At 45.9% G+C, this 16,604-nt stretch overlaps 2 protein-coding genes across 2 annotated transcripts; one reads left to right on the plus strand and one right to left on the minus strand.

Annotated features, from left to right (window-relative positions):
* Positions 1 to 202: 202 nt before the first annotated feature.
* On the plus strand, positions 203 to 3,710 carry LOC123047449 (phytochrome-interacting ankyrin-repeat protein 2). The gene is made up of 3 exons (XM_044471004.1): positions 203 to 860; positions 1,966 to 2,137; positions 3,103 to 3,710. Exons 1-3 carry the CDS (start codon positions 738 to 740, stop codon positions 3,312 to 3,314), a joined length of 507 nt encoding a protein of 168 aa, XP_044326939.1. The 5' UTR covers positions 203 to 737; the 3' UTR covers positions 3,315 to 3,710.
* Positions 3,711 to 5,784: 2,074 nt separating this feature from the next.
* Positions 5,785 to 10,730, minus strand: LOC123047450 (choline transporter protein 1). Its single transcript, XM_044471005.1, has 10 exons — positions 10,204 to 10,730; positions 8,724 to 9,082; positions 8,451 to 8,596; positions 7,937 to 8,120; positions 7,781 to 7,854; positions 7,593 to 7,706; positions 7,105 to 7,461; positions 6,727 to 6,987; positions 6,319 to 6,546; positions 5,785 to 6,243 (listed from the first exon to the last, which is right to left on the minus strand). The coding sequence occupies exons 1-10, from the start codon at positions 10,713 to 10,715 to the stop codon at positions 6,052 to 6,054; spliced, it is 2,427 nt and encodes an 808-aa protein (XP_044326940.1). The 5' UTR covers positions 10,716 to 10,730; the 3' UTR covers positions 5,785 to 6,051.
* Positions 10,731 to 16,604: the final 5,874 nt, after the last annotated feature.

The following is a 16,604-nucleotide window of genomic DNA, read 5'->3' on the forward strand; positions in this document are numbered from 1 at the left end:
TCACATCAAACCACCCTTACAAGTTTCAAGGATTGGGAAGAAAAAAGTTAGACTCAAGAAATTCCAAAGATTATACATGCCTAGTTGTGTAAACATGAAAAAAAAAAGGATATGGGCCTTTAACCTGGTGCATGGCCTCGGGCCACGCAGCAACGGCCCGGCCGCTGCGTTGGCGGAAATATATAGTGCAGGCAGGAGGGTGCGGTGGGGCTGTAGTCAGAAGCCAAAATTGGATTCTTTTTCGATTTCTAGGGTCTGCTCATCCTCATCCCCATCCCCTCCGCCGTCGCCTTCCCCGCCTCCGACCAAATTCGTGGTTTTTGATTGATTTCCGGACGGAAGATATGATCCCCAACTCCTTCGACACCTTCCTCTGATCTCATCTGTCCCCGGATCCAGCCACCAAAAGAAGCCATACTATGGTGCGCCGCCGCCCGTCACCGCCGTCTTCCTCCTCCTCCTCCTCCTCGTCGCCGATGCTCCACAAGAACCTCCGCGCGCTCGGCCCCGGCCTCAATCCGTTTGCCCCCTTCGGCATGGGCAACTACTCCCGCTAATCCCTATTCCCCCCCTCCCTCATCCCCTCTGCTCAATTTCTGATTTGCTTTTCTCCGGACCCGATTTGCTTCTCCCCCCCTTCTCGTTCTTGATTGGATTGGATTGGATTGGATTGCTCCTCTCTCTGCTTGCTTGGTCGGCTTCGTTTGGATCTGCTTGCGAGATTAGGCAAGGGGGCCATGGTGCAGCTCCGCAGCTCGCTCAGCATGACCCGGGCGCGTACCCGCAGCGACTCGGACGACGCCGACGACCGCGGCTGGAGCCAGCTCCACGTCGCCGCCCGCAAGGGCAACCTCAAGGAGGTATATGCTGCTCCCTGCCTCTCCTTATGGAATATTCTTGCTGCCACAAAACCGGTCAACTAGGAATGTTTAGGCAAGCGTATGTTCTGTCAATCAAGCGCACGAATGGATTTGTCGCCCTTTTAGGACTTGCACATGTGACCGATTAGGAGGGACAAGACACCCAAAAAGTGTGGTACCATGTTGTGTCACCTTGAGTGGATACTGAAGCAAGTTTGGTTTGGCATGTGCCCTGACCAGTTCAGTTATAAGTACCTACTTTGGCATCCTTTGAAACAGATTGCAACTTGAGTACACATCTGACCAATTAGGAGAAACGACCAAAACTCTGTTATCATGCTGTCACCTTGTGTGGACATGATTGTTTGCCATTTGCCCTGCCCAATTTAGCTGATTAAGACAAATAAAGGAACACTCTTTGATGTCCAAACTTTGCATCCAGTTCTGCCAAAATGTCCTGGAATTTGGAACATGTATGTCAGGCTAGTAACTAGTTAGATATGCTGATTGTTTCAAATCTTGTATATGTGACCAATTAGGGGAAACAACCAAACTCTTGTACTATGTTGTTGCCTTGTGTAGCCAATTTAAGCAAAGTTTGTTTGGCAAGTGCTCTGCCTAATTAGCTGATTAAGCCAAATAAAGAAACACTCTCTTATGTTCTTCAGGGCTTGTATATGTTTAAAAATTGCATCCAGCTTTGGACAAATGTCCTGGGATTTGCAGCATATATCTGAGGCTAGTAACTAGTTAGATGTGCTGATTACCCTGATTCTCATTTGCAGGTCTCTGATGTTCTTTTCTATGTGTTCATCTAGGACTGGTTATAAGTACCAATCATTCTAAGTTATATTCTGTGTCACATCAATTCTTTTCAGCGGCCTGTTATTCATGGGATCACCTTAAACCAAATCTGCAAGAATGAATGCATGTTTTAGGCCAGATTCTGTTGTATAGCAAAAATGTAGTTTTGTGTATTCTTAACCCATTGGCTTGGTGACTAATTAATCCCATACAACTTTTTAACTAGAGATTGTTATCTTATTTAGTTACTAATCATCCTTGTGAAAAATCTAAAACCGTCATTTTTTCTGATTCTCCTTAGGTGAGACGTCTCCTGAATGAAGGCATGAATGTCAATGCACCCACATGGGGACCAAAGTCTCCTGGCGCTACTCCGCTGCACCTTGCTGCTCAGGGCGGGCATGTGAAAATCATGGATGAACTATTGGAGCGCGGTGCAAATATTGATGCCCGAACAAAAGGAGCTTGCGGCTGTAAGTTCACTTGTTTTTTTAGTCATTGCCTGTATTGCCAGTGTCATTATTTTTATTGTTGATTGTTCTTACATCAGTTCTGCCTTTCTAAATGTTATTGTTTTTAATTATTTTTGTTATTCTATATGTATTATCTGGGGATGCCACTCTTAATTGTCTATACATATATGGCCAAGCTGTGGAAGTTAGTACATCCAGCATAATTTGTTTCCATTCTTTTTCTCTGTTACATGACTAGGTATGTAGATGATGTTTACTTATATTGGACCTGCAGATCTAATCTTGCTCTGTTTTAAAGCAGCTGAATGGTGTGCGTTGCTTCATATAGTATTATGTACACTGAATGCTGTGCATTGCAGTTTTATGCTATGTACTAGCTTATATCTAGGTTATATATATTGTTTTGGGTTGCTGGTGTTAATAACGATAAGGGGGGGGGGGGGGGGGGGGGGGGGGGGGGGGGGGGGCAGCCCCAGTGCATGTAGCTCCCGCTTGCGCAGGGTCTGGGGAAGGGTCCGACCACTTTGGGTCTATTGTACGCAGCCTTTCCCTACATTTCTGCAAGAGGCTGTTTCCAGGACTTGAACCCGTGACCTCATGGTCACAAGGCAGCAGCTTTACCACTGCGCCAAGGCTCCCCTTCGCTGGTGTTAATAACGATGCATCTGCTTAATTGACATCCAAACATAGCTTGTTTTCATTACACGAGATCTCCCATGTTCTATTACTAGGTATGTAGGTGTGGTTTACCTGTAGCTGATGTGTATAGTGTAATCTTGCCCTGTTTTTAAAGTATGTGAACGGTGTGCGTGGCTTCATGTATTAGTATTTGGGTTGAACCTCCTGCAGTGCTGTTTTCCTGCTTCCTAGCTTATCTATTACTAAAATGCGTTTATTACTAGTATCTACTCAATTGAACCTACTTGACCTTTGGAGAGTCCTAAACTTATTTTGTCTTAATCCAGGGACTCCCCTGCACATTGCTGCCAAGGAAAGAAACAAGAGGGTGGTCAGGTTCCTTGTCGAGAACGGCGCATTCCTGCCCCCTGACCTGAACGACCACAGGTTCAACCCACCCCTCCACTACTGCTCTGGGCTGGAGTGGGCGTACGAGATGAAGCGCATGCAGGACGAGAGTGACTCGGGCGGCGAAGCTTCCTTAAGCTCATCCAGCTAGTGAAAAGTGATCTATCCGCAGGGGATTCTGCTGATCTTTGGGTTATGACTGCTTGTTTCTAATTATGAAATCCACCCTTTCCTAGCTTATGTGCCGAGCCTGCGAGGAGCTACGTCCAAGTGAAAGCAGGCTGATGCTGGTATTGTATGTGTATACAAGAATAAACACGGTGCCGTCACGAGGTCCTGGAGTTGCTGCTGTGCTGCCCTCTAGTTTACCTGGTATATTCTGGTACATCGGTGACCAGGCCGCAGTGATCTCAGATTGGGATATCCGTCTCTATGAAGGAACATCCTTCGTAAACATATGTTGTCGAACCTTTGCTTTGTTTGCCGGACAAGTATTGTACATTTGATTGGTTTGTTTGGAACACATGTGTTTTTTTTTTTGTCTGAAGCTATTGTTGTGTTTATTTGGAAACTTGATATTGTCTTTTCGATCAATTAAATATGTATTGTTGTGGACATATACATACTATATTGACAAGAAAGTGATCGTTCGTGGTCGTCCCTAGTATGTATCACCAAGATACATCATCACTCTCATTTTCGTGAAATCATGAACCATTTTTTAAAATCATGGACATGTTGTTAAACTCACGACATATCTGAAACCGTGGACATTTTTAAAATTCATGAACATTTTTACAGATTTTCAAACATTCATAAAATCATGAACAGTTTTTGAATTTGATGGTCCTACTCTTCCTTTTGTCATCAAAGTCAAGTTGGACCACCAATCAGTATGGAAGAGAGTGAAAAATGCTTAGACAATCTGGACGTGCATCAAAAATGCTTAGACAATCTGGACGTGGAAGGATGCACGACCTCTCTCGGTTGTGACTTGTATTGTGTCGAGACGACAAAAGCATATAATCCGTTCATGTTGTTCGAAGCAACTTCTATGGAAGCAAATTCAGAATTCCTTTGAAGCAAATTGTATTTTCTTCTGAAGCAAGTTCTAATTTAGTAATGTTTGATGGAAATAAATTTTAATTTTGTTGGAGCAAGCACTTAAAATAATCCTCTGGTCGCATGGAACATATTTTTGAAACAGAAGTTTTTTTGGAACTGCAAGGACAGTCGAAACAAAAAATAAACCAAACTGAAGTTTTTGTAAGCAAGGATCACCATGGTTGAAAACAGCGTACGAATCAAACAAAAATAATCCTCACGACTGAATACTTTTTAGGAGGCAAAGAAATTTTAGGAAGCAAACAGTCTCCGGTCATACCAAATTTTTATAAGCGGTTCATAAGATGGCCATAAGCTGATCGTACCAAACCCTCTCCGGACAAAGTAGCCAGTGCCTCCGAGGAATCTGATTGCACAATCACTGGTCCTTTGGAATGTTGTATTGCTAATTCCATGCCTTGCGTTAACGCATGAATTTCAGCCTTCAAAGCATCATTGCAGTTGAATAAGACACAGGACGGCAGAGTAAAATCCCGTTGCTCCCCTCGCTCCCAAATTCGCCGCTGTTGCCGCTTCCCACGACCACCTCCGCCTCGGGCCGCCGCCGCCGCCGCTGCATCCCACGACCAGCTCTGCCTCGGGTCGTCGCTGTTGCCGAGTCCCACGACCAGCTCTGCCTCGGGGCATCGTCGATGCCGAGTCCCACGACCAGCTCCGCCATAGGCCGCCGCCGCTGCCGCGTTCCACCTTGGGCGGTCGTAGAGCTTGTGGAGCCCCATGACGAGCTCCCTCAGGACGGTGTTGAGGCCTGGACATAGCCCCCGTAGGTGACGAGGACGGCGTGGGCGCGAGCCGGAGAGATGTAGAAGGTGGGGGCGGGTGGAAGTAGGGGTGGCTAGAGATGACGGGGCCATAGTGTGCGCGCAACTCAAGGAGGAGTAGGGCAAGGTGGAAGATGAATCGCCCGAGCGCTAGGAACTTGGCCAGGAAGAGCAGCGCTGACAGGCCTCGGGCGAAGCTCCTTATAGAATTAAGAGTTGGGAAAGTAGTGGCTGAACCCTAGCTTAGTGCACCCACGAAAGAAAACATAGTAAAACATTTCAAAAAATTCTAAAACCTTGTGGGAATGATGATCAACAAATGTTATGGTCACTTGTAAAGTTTGGTGGTCTACTAACATTCGGGGAGCTCTGTACAAAAAAAAGACAAATAACAAAATATGCTCAAACAATGCACTTACATTTTGATGCCGAAACGTGTCTGGATGTTTGCCGGCAGTTTAAGGACCGTGTTGGACGGCAAAACACATCTAAACAGCTACAGATGATTTAAGGGGCCGATCATGTTGGATGGACGGTTTGAGGGTCCATGTTTGAGGGCGCCCTGAGGCTAACCCATTGGAGATGAGCTCACAAGGGGTCCTAGAAAGAAAGTTGTTGAAAAATCAATATCAAAAAGATTCTGGCTGAATCTCATGCTCCATTATGTCATATAATACGGAACCAAGCACAGCGGCGGCAGCACCAGTCCGCGACACATTGCATACCACCACCAAATTCAAGCAACTAATTTCCAACCTTCGTCAAACATCGCATCAGCGAAGTACATCATCGTGCTCGTACGCAACACTTCTGCCAATCAGGGGCGACACATCAGACACGTCCATACCGGGAGCTGAAGCTGAAGCTGAACAACACGTACAGGAGGCAGCCAGCCAAGATCATCACTTGGACAGAATTCTCGATCCATCAGGCTTCTACTTACTAAATCACCACCAGTCTACCTCTAGCTCTAAGAAGAAGAAATGAGGGGGAGAGAGAGATTCAGGGCCCCTGAGTGAGTCTCTGCAGCTCGCCCTGCTCGTCCAGCGTCTCCATGAGGAGCGGCGGCGCGTACTGCGCCGTCCCCTGGTGCTCCTCCGCGTCCTGGCAGAAGGACAGGATGATGGTGTCGATGGACATCTCCACCACCGCGAAGAACAGCTTCGCCACCGTGTACCCCAAGCCCCACGTCACCTATATACACCACCACCACCACAAGTCTTAGTGATGGAAACAAAACATAATGCCGGGTCCAAGATGTACACTCACCAGCACGGGTACCAGCGGCGACGATATCTTGTTGTGCGCCGACTTGTACTTGTGGGTGTCCAGCATGAGGAACGCGAAGAGCGCGCAGAAGAGGCTCACGCACAGCTTCCCCAGGAACAGGATCACGTCCCCGATCACGTTCACCTTCCCGATGCGCAGTATGTTGTTCATTATGAGGCCGGTCGCGAGCACCGAAGCTTTGAAGAACCCTTTCCCCGTGATGGCAATCTGCAAAACAGCAAAGAGAAGCCTTGTCAGTTCAAAAGTTGCAGCTCAAAAAATGATAGACAGACAAAAAGGAGTTCAGAACTAACTATCAGGTCAAATGTGGGGGATGAAGAGCCCCAAAATGGTACACACCATAGGAGTTCAGTTAACAATCAGTAAAACAAATATGTTCGTGCTTACCATTATGTAGGCATTTCGATTTACAGACATGAGGGTCCAGTCGATGCAGCCCCGGCAGCACTGAGACGAGGACGATGACACTTTCCCAAAGCAGCTCTCCCCAGCAGAACCGACCAGCTTCAGCTTGCGGCGAAGGCATTCTAGTATAAACCGCACCCACTCAACAGCAGACACAACAAGCGATCCTATGGCAGCAGATCCAAGGTTGTAACGCATCAGCCGCTTGAGCGAGGAGACGACGCTGAAAAACGGTATATCATGCTGCACCAGAATAGCTTGAATTGTCAGTAAATGGCGAATGCAAAAGTATGGAGTGAATTAATGAGCACCCATTTAGTAAAAGTAGTTAAAGTTCTGACTCTTTTGTGCTGTACTTACAGATATTTCGCCACGGGCCCAGTAGTAGGAAGCAACTGATCCAGCAACCACAGTTGCAGAGCATGCCATGAAGAATTGTGTAGCCCAGTAGCATCCAAACAAGTGGAAAAGAATGGCAATGCCGATATGAGGGGTGTAGTGGATGCTGTACCCACAACAGTTGTCACAGTTCACTTTGCCCAACTTCAGATCATAGGAGCAACAATCTGTGCTGCAGTCATTGCGGACAACTTGACCAGAGCTGAAGAGGTGGAGTGTGGCAGAAAACCAGAACATATAAAAGATAGCGAGGATAAAGTACGGCACAATTGGGAAAACTATCAGTGCCTGAACTTCACCAATGACCTTTGCAGCAACCTGGAAATAATTTTTTGACGTTAATGCACAGAAATTATTAAGTATATCACAATAGAGGTGGCATTGATGAATTGTGCTTTTGTAACAGAGCCATTGTCCAATCAAGCTTACATATCCAGTGAGCTCCTTACCTTCAGGACAGGTGTGGCTATCAGTATACGCCGGACAATAGCTATTGAGGACAGAAAAGCAATGATCATTATTACTGTCATCAGCACTGTGGCAACATGAAGGTGGCTTATTTCCTGGTAAGAAGGTAAATGATCAGATAACAAGCAGCTTGACCTTGTAAAAAGTTGGCTCGATTGAGAGCACTTACCCGCCCACTAATGTGAACATATGGATCACTTTCACCAATAACAACCGTTAAGGGGTCATTTCCGAGCCAGCCAGCTGAATGTATAACGTAGCCAGTTAGGAATAATGTCACATGCCTCGGACATAACATGGCAAATGGCACTAGTGATATATGTACCTTTGATGTAACAAAACATCGTAACAGATACTATAAGGGCATTGAAGAGCACTACTGTTATCCATGTCATTGCAGCAACAAAATAACGGATCATGAGCAACCAGATCACTGACAAGAAAAGAGGAAGGAGTGCACCACACACGATTAGCACAGGCCAAGACTTCCCAATGTCCGCAACATATCTCTGCAAATAGAAGAAATGCAATTAATATCTACGTACTGGGTCTCAGATGCTCCACATATCAGTTGCATCAGGAAATTATTTTAAAAATAGAACAAAATCAGTGACGATGTTGTGGAGACTCGGTCTAAATAGCCACTATCAAGTACTAACTGCTATCAGGACAATCACACTGCAGGCAAATTCTTTTTAGTGAAGAATAAAATTACAGTTGCAGTTTAATGCACATTCAGGATAAACTGTGGGAGTTCTGAGGACAGTTTGTCACTTAATTTCAGTATTAAGCAGATAACAAAGAATAGAGAGTAGTTCAGCCCCTGGAAGTTTAATAACCTTGAGGACTGCAGATCTGGAGTCGATGGCCTTGTGGATTGTTTTATCTATAAGCATATTTTGTTCAATGTTTACACCACCCATCTGTTGCCAGTGCGTCAAAGAAACATTGGATGCCCGGGCAATATATTGGCAGCTCCAATAGACTGAAAGAATAAGAATATTCTGAATTAGTCATCTCATTGTACTAGTTGACTAACTTGAGCTGTACTGTTACTCCATGCTTACACAAAGGTGTCATGAAATGGCTGAGAGTGAAGATTACCGGCTTACCGTTTACGCTAGGGAATATGACAGGGTAGCACGGACCCTGAAGCTGAAGGGAGCTGTTCCTCATATCAGGTGTTAGAACGTCGAAGTAGTTATAGTCCCTATTGATCCAATCATCAACCGAGAGCCTGACATCCCCTTCCGGGTAATCACAGACAAAGTTTAGCCCATCCGGTGCCGGAGTGGGGCACTCCATGAGGCAGATGGCCTTGGCGTCGGCCAGGTTAGCCTTGCTGCCCTTGACTCCACTTTGGTACACCTGGTTGGGGTCCAACCAGTACCTGACCTCGAGCTCGTGCACGTCCGGGTCGCCGTGCCTGTCGCCACAGACGTTCCCTTTGTAGTCCAGCTCGTATGTCAGCCTGCACGACCAAGAACAAGATGTCATTCTAATACTGGCCTACATGATGAGGTTGCTAAATAGCAAGAGCATTCCTGGTTGACAAAATGCTACTCCTATTTAACAGAGAAATGTGCTTCCGGCCAAGTCTTGTAAACTAACCTAGATATATGGTAGTCAAGAGCAACTACAGGGATATCAGCATCAGCGAACAATTGCAGAAAGAAAGCAAAAGGTAAAACTGTAGCACTTAAAAAATAACTCGCCGAAATGATCGGATGACCAACAAAACCCCATGTACATGCTTCAAGTAATTGCAGAACGGTAGTAGTACTAGTAGTAAAACGACAGGTATGTACAAATTGCAATAATGATGCTCAAAAAGTTTTACATGACTGAATAAATTCCACCCCAAAAGGCAGTGGTACATTGCGCATGTGGTTAGCAAGAGCATATATATGTGAAGGGCGCGGGGCAGAGAAAGTGTCATCTGCTTTCAGGCCACTGAGCACCGAGAGCAGAGCAAAAAAAGCCTTTGAAGAGGGTTTTAGGGAGGGGATACAATTCCCAGGGCCACCACACAGCTCTACTGTCTGTCTGTAAGCACCAAAGTCTGGAAAGCAAAGGCGGCTTCCATCTTTTCTGGTTTATTTATCCTAAAAAAAATCGGGTGGGAGACCCTAGCAAGAACCAGATTCCTCGCGTTGGCACTAGCAGCAGCAGCAACATGGCCATAGCAGCCCTCCTCGGAGCTGCTAGTTCCAGTTTCACACCAAGCAAGACTCATTCATTCAATCAGTCAGTAGTACCAGGAGTAGTAAATCCTAGAGCAGCTGCTAGCCATCACCGAAAGCAACAGGAGGGAGGGAGCAAAGCGTTTCACAGTCAGCGAGACCCATTCATCAATTCATTCAGTAATCAGTACTAGTAGTGGTAAATCCTGGAGCAGATAGTCGCCGAAAGCAACAGGAGCGAGCGAACGAGCGTTTCTTTCCCCTCCCCCTTGATTTGTCACACAAAAAATAAAATAAAATAAGGTTGGGTTGAGGGGCAGTTGGGAATGCGCGGTGCGGATGGAGATCTGCGCGGAGGAGAGGCAAGAGGCGATGAATCTGGAGCGAGCAAGGGGTCGGACGGACGGACCTGAGCGGGTTGCCCTGGTTGAAGGCGAAGCTGGAGTTGACGATCATGGCGACCCAGAAGGCGGCGAAGAGGACGAGGAAGGCCAGGTCGCGGCACCGCCGGTCGTGCCGGATAATGCCCAGGCTGGCCGTGCCGCCGCCGCCGCCCGGGTGGTCGGCGTCGTCTCCCCCGGGGCCGCCGGCGGCGGCGGCCGAGGGGTAGCGGCCGATGATGGCGCCCAGCGGGCCGCCCATTCCGCCTCCTTGTGCTCCGACGAGCGTGCACGCGCGCGGCGGTGGCTTTGCGGCGGGTGGATGGATTTGGGGCGGTGATCTGCTGGCGGGGCGTGGGGGGGTGGAGATTGGAGAGCAAGAAGCAGAGCGGAGGAGGGAAGCAAGCAGGGGAGTGATGGGTGCGGGAGTGTGGACTTGGCCTTTTCTGCTGCTGCTGCTGCGCTCGTGGGAAAAGCAAGCGCAGCAAAGAGATGGGGACCTGCACATGTGGGTAGGGTCAATGGGGTAGCGCTCCTCCATTATTAACCACGACCGCGCCGGAGAAGCGAGTACGGCGCCTTTGACGCTGTTTCTGGGAAACTGTCGTTCATCAAAAGGCCCGCCGACCACCGTCGCACGACACGACGCGAGCAAGTCGTGGTGTGTGGCTCCGTCCGGGTCGGGATACGGCGAGCCTCCCCCGTCCATACCTCCATCCATGTGCGTGGGTGGGCCGAGCCTGCCAGACGTGTCCACCGATCTGGATTCGTGTTCAGAATGGTGCTCTGGGTGAAGTTTGGGCGCGATCTGGCCTCTTTCATCTTGCTACACAGGCTCCTCGGTTGTTCCGTCCATACCAACATGTCGCGTGTTAGTCTCACAAAAAAGAAAAAAACGCCGACTAGCTGATGGCACAACTTATCTGTCGCACATGGCTTACAACTGCATCAATAGCGTAGAATGTCCGGGGACATGCTAGAAGCTCCACAACCGTGCAGCTAACACTGATAGGTCACATCGCCATGTGACCAACATCCAAAGAGTTTACTAGTGTCTGTAAACTAGTTCACATCATCATGTGATTAAGACTCAATGAGTTCTGAGGTTTGATCATGTTTTGCTTGTGAGAGAGGTTTTAGTCAACGGGTCTGAACCTTTCAGATCCGTGTGTGCTTTGCAAATTTCTATGTCATATTGTAAATGCTGCTTCCACGCTCCACTTGAAGCTTATTCTAAATGGTTGCTCCACTATATGTATCCGGTTTGCTACTCAGAGTCACTCGAATAGGTGTTAAAGCTTGTATCGACGTAACCCCTTACGCCGAACTCTTTATTATCTCCATAATCGAGAAACATGTCCTTATTTACTCCAAGGATAATTATTGACCGCTGTCCAATAATCCATTCCTGGATCATTCTTGTACCCCTTGACTGACTCATGGCAAGGCACACTTCCGGTGCGGTACACAGCATAGCATACTATAGAGCCTATGTCTGAAGCATAGGGGACGACCTTCGTCCTTTCTCTCTTTTCTGCTGTGGTCGAGCTTTAACTCTTAACTTCATACCTTACATCTCAGGCAAGAACTCCTTCTTTGACTGATCCATCTTGAACACCTTCAAGATCATGTCAAGGTATGTGCTCATTTGAAAGTATTATTAAGCATTTTGATCTATCCTTATAGATCTCGATGCTCATTGTTCAAGTAGCTTAATCCAGGTTTTCTATTGAAAAACATCTTTCAAATAACCCTATATGCTTTCCAGAAATTCTACATCATTTCTGATCATCAAAATGTCAACAACATATACTCATCAGAAATTCTATAGTGCTCCCACTCACTTCTTTGGAAATACAAGTTTCTCATAAACTTTGTATAAACCCAAAATCTTTGATCATCCTATCAAAGTGCATATTCCAACTCCGAGATGCTTACTCCAGTCCTTAGAAGGATTGCTGGAGCTAGCATACCTTTTAGCATCCTTAGGATTGACAAAATTTTTCTGATTGTGTCACATACAACCTTTCCTTACGAAAACTGGTAAGGAAACTCGTTTTGACATCCATCTGCCAGATTTCATAAATGCAGCTTGTGCTAACATGATTCCGACGGACTTTAAGCATCGCTACGGATGAGAAAATCTCATCGTAGTCAACCCCTTGAACTTGTGAAAAACTCTTCGCCACAAGTCGAGCTTCACAGACGGTGACATTACCGTTCACGTCCGTCTTCTTCTTAAAGATCCATTTATCTCAATGGCTTGCCGATCAACGGGCAAGTCCACCAAAGTCCATGCTTTGTTCTGATACATGGATCCTATCTCGGATTTCATGGCTTCTAACCATTTGTTGGAATATGGGCCCACCATTGCTTCTCCATAGCTCGCAGGTTCATTGTTGTCTAGCAACATGACATTCAAGACAGGATCACCGTACCACTCCGAAGCAGTACGCGTCCTTGTCGTCCTACGAGGTTCGGTAGTGACTTGATCTGAAGCTTCATGATCACTATCATAAGCTTCTACTTCAATTGATGTAGGTGCCACAGGAACTTCCTGTGCCCTGCTACACACTGGTTGAAGTGATGGTTCAATAACCTCATCAAGTCTCCACCATCCTCCCACTCAACTTTTTGAGATGAACTTTTCCTCGAGAAAGGACCCGATTCAAGAAACAATCCCTATTGCTTTCGGATCTGAATTAGGAGGTATACCCAACTGTTTTGGGTGTCCTATGAAGATGCATTTTGTCCGCTTTGGGTTCGAGCTTATCAACCTGAAACTTTTCCACATAAGCGTCGCAGCCCCAAACTTTTAAGAAACGACAAGTTAGGTTTCTCCAAACCATAGTTCAAACGGTGTCGTCTCAACGGAATTACGTGGTGCCCTATTAAAGTGAGTGTGGTTGTCTCTAATGCCTAACCCATGAATAATAGTGGTAATTCGATAAGAGACATCAAGTTACGCACCATATCCAATAGGGTGCAACTATGATGTTCAGACACACCATCACACTATGGTGTTCCAGGCGGTATTAATTGTAAAACAATTTCCACAATGTCTTAATTGTGTGCCAAAGCTCATAACTCAGATACTCATCTCTATGATCATATCATAGACATTTTATCCTCTTGTCACGACGATCTTCAACTTCACTCTGAAATTACTTGAACCATTCAATAATTCAGACTTGTGTCTTATCAAGTAAATATATTCAACATCTACTCGAATCATCTGTGAAGTAAGAACATAACGATATTCACTGCATGCCTCAGCACTCATTGGACTACACACATCAAAATGTGTTACTTCCAACAAGTTGCTATCTTGTTCCATCTTACTGAAACCGAGGCTTTTCAGTCATCTTGCCCATGTGGTATGATTTGCATATCTCAAGTGATTCAAAATCAAGTGAGTCCAAACGATCCATCTGCATGGATTTTCTTCATGCGTATACACCAATAGACATGGTTCGCATGTCTCAAACTTTTCAAAAATGAGTGAGTCCAAAGATCCATCAACATGGAGCTTCTTCATGCGTTTTATACCATTATGACTTACATGGCAGTGCCACAAGTAAGTGGTACTATCATTACTATCTTATATCTTTTGTCATGAAAATGTGTATCACTACGATCGAGATTCAATAAACCATTCCTTTAGGTGCAAGACCATTGAAGGTTTCATTCAAATAAATAGAGTAACCATTATTCTCTTTAAATGAATAACCGTATTGCGATAGACATAATCCAATCATGTCTATGCTCAACGCAAACACCAAATAACAATTTTAGGTTTAACTCCAATCTCGATGGTAGAGGGAGCATGCGATGCTTGATCACATCAACCTTGGAAACACTTCCAACACATATCGTCGGCTCACCTTTAGCTAGTCTCCGTTTATTCCGTAGCTTTTATTTCGAGTTACTAACACTTAGCAACCGAACCGGTATCTAATACCCTGGTGCTACTAGGAGTACTAGTAAAGTACACATTAACATAATGTATATCCAATATAGTTCTATTGACCTTGCCAGCCTTCTCATTTACCAAGTATCTAGGGTGGTTCCGCTTCAGTGTCCGTTCCTCTCATTACAGAAGCACTTAGTCTCGGGTTTGGGTTCAACCTTGGGTTTCTTCACTAGAGCAGCAACTGTTTTGCCGTTTCATGAAGTATCCCTTGTTGCCCTTCCCTTCTTGAAACTATTGGTTTTACCAACCATCAACAATTGATGCTCCTACTTGACTTCTACTTTCGCGGTGTCAAACATCGCGAACACTTCAAGGATCATCATATCTATCCCTGATATGTTATAGTTCATCACGAAGCTCTAGTAGCTTGGTGGCAATGTCTTTGGAGAAACATCACTATCTCATCTGGAAGATTAACTCCCACTCGATTCAAGTGATTGTTGTACCCAGACAATCTGAGTACGAGCTCAACGATTGAGATCTTCTCCCTTAGTTTGTAGGCTAGAAAACTCTTCGGAGGTCTCATACCTCTTGACGTGGGCACGAGCCTGAAATCCCAATTTCAGCTCTCAGAACATCTCATATGTTCCGCGACGTTTCAAAAACGTCTTTGGTGCCTCAATTCTAAGCCGTTTAACATTACGGAACTATCACGTAGTCATCAAAACATGTCTGTCAGATGTTCGCAACATCCACAGACCACGTTCGAGGTCCAGCACACCGAGCGGTGCATTAAGGACATAAGCTTTCTACTGACCGCATAATTGCTACTGTCAACTTTCAACTATATTTTCTCTAGGAACATATCTAAACAGTGGAACTAAAGCGCGAGCTTACGACATAATTTGCAAAAGGTCTTTTGACTATGTTCAGGATAATTAAGTTCATCTTATGAACTCCCACTCAGATAGACATCCCTCTGGCATCTAAGTGATTACATGATCCGAGTCAACTAGGCCGTGTCCGATCATCACGTGAGACGGACTAGTCATCATCGGTGAACATCTTCATGTTGATCATATCTACTATACGACTCATGCTCGACCTTTCGGTCTCTGTGTTCCGAGGCCATGTCTGTACATGCTAGGCTCGTCAAGTTAACCCTAAGTGTTTCGCGTGTGTAAATCTGTCTTACACCCGTTGTATGTGAACGTAAGAATCCATCACACCCGATCATCACGTGGTGCTTAGAAGCGACGAACTTTAGCAACGGTGCACAGTTAGGGGAGAACACTTCTTGAAATTGTTGTAAGGGATCATCTTATTTACTACCGTCGTTCTAAGTAAACAAGATGCATAAACATAATAAACATCACATGCAATTATATAGTAGTGACATGATATGGCCAATATCATATAGCTCCATTGATCTCCATCTTCGGGGCTCCATGATCATCATCGTCACCGGCATGACACCATGATCTCCATCATCGTGATCTCCATCATCGTGTCTCCATGGAGTTGTCTCGCCAACTTATTACTTCTACTACTATGGCTACCGGTTAGCAATAAAGTAAAGTAATTACATGGCATTTGTTCAATGACACGCAGGTCATTCAATAAATTAAGACAACTCCTATGGCTCCTGCCGGTTGTCATACTCATCAACATGCAAGTCGTGATTCCTATTACAAGAACATGATCAATCTCATACATCACATATCATTCATCACATTCTTCTTGGCCATATCACATCACATAGCATACCCTGCAAAAACAAGTTAGACGTCCTCTAATTGTTGTTTGCATGTTTTACGTGGCTGCTATGGGTTTCTAGCAAGAACGTTTCTTACCTACGCAAAACCACAACGTGATATGCCAATTGCTATTTACCCTTCATAAGGACCCTTTTCATCGAATCCGTTCCGACTAAAGTGGGAGAGACTGGCACCCGCTAGCCACCTTATGCACCAAGTGCATGTCAGTCGGTGGAACCTGTCTCACGTAAGAGTACGTGTAAGGTCGGACCGGGCCGCTTCATCCCACAATACCGTCGAAACAAGATTGGACTAGTAACGGTAAGCATATTGAACATCATCAACGCCCACAACTACTTTGTGTTCTCGTGCAAAGAATCTATGCAATAGACCTAGCTCATAATGCCACTGTTGGGGAACGTAGCAGAAATTCAAAATTTTCCTACGTGTCATCAAGATCTATCTATGGAGAAACCAGCAACGAGGGGAAGGAGAGTGCATCTACATACCCTTGTAGATCGCTAAGCGGAAGCGTTCAAGTGAACGGGGTTGAAGGAGTCATACTCGCCGTGATCCAAATCACCGGAGATCCTAGTGCCGAACGGACGGCACCTCCGCGTTCAACACACGTACAGCCCGGTGACGTCTCCAACGCCTTGATCCAGCAAGGAGAGAGGGAGAGGTTGAGGAAGACTCCATCCAGCAGCAGCACAATGGCGTGGTGGTGGTGGAGGAGCGTGGCAATCCAGCAGGGCTTCGC

Source organism: Triticum aestivum, chromosome 2B (assembly GCF_018294505.1).
Source record: "Triticum aestivum cultivar Chinese Spring chromosome 2B, IWGSC CS RefSeq v2.1, whole genome shotgun sequence".
In the NCBI taxonomy this organism is placed as follows: Eukaryota; Viridiplantae; Streptophyta; class Magnoliopsida; order Poales; family Poaceae; genus Triticum; species Triticum aestivum.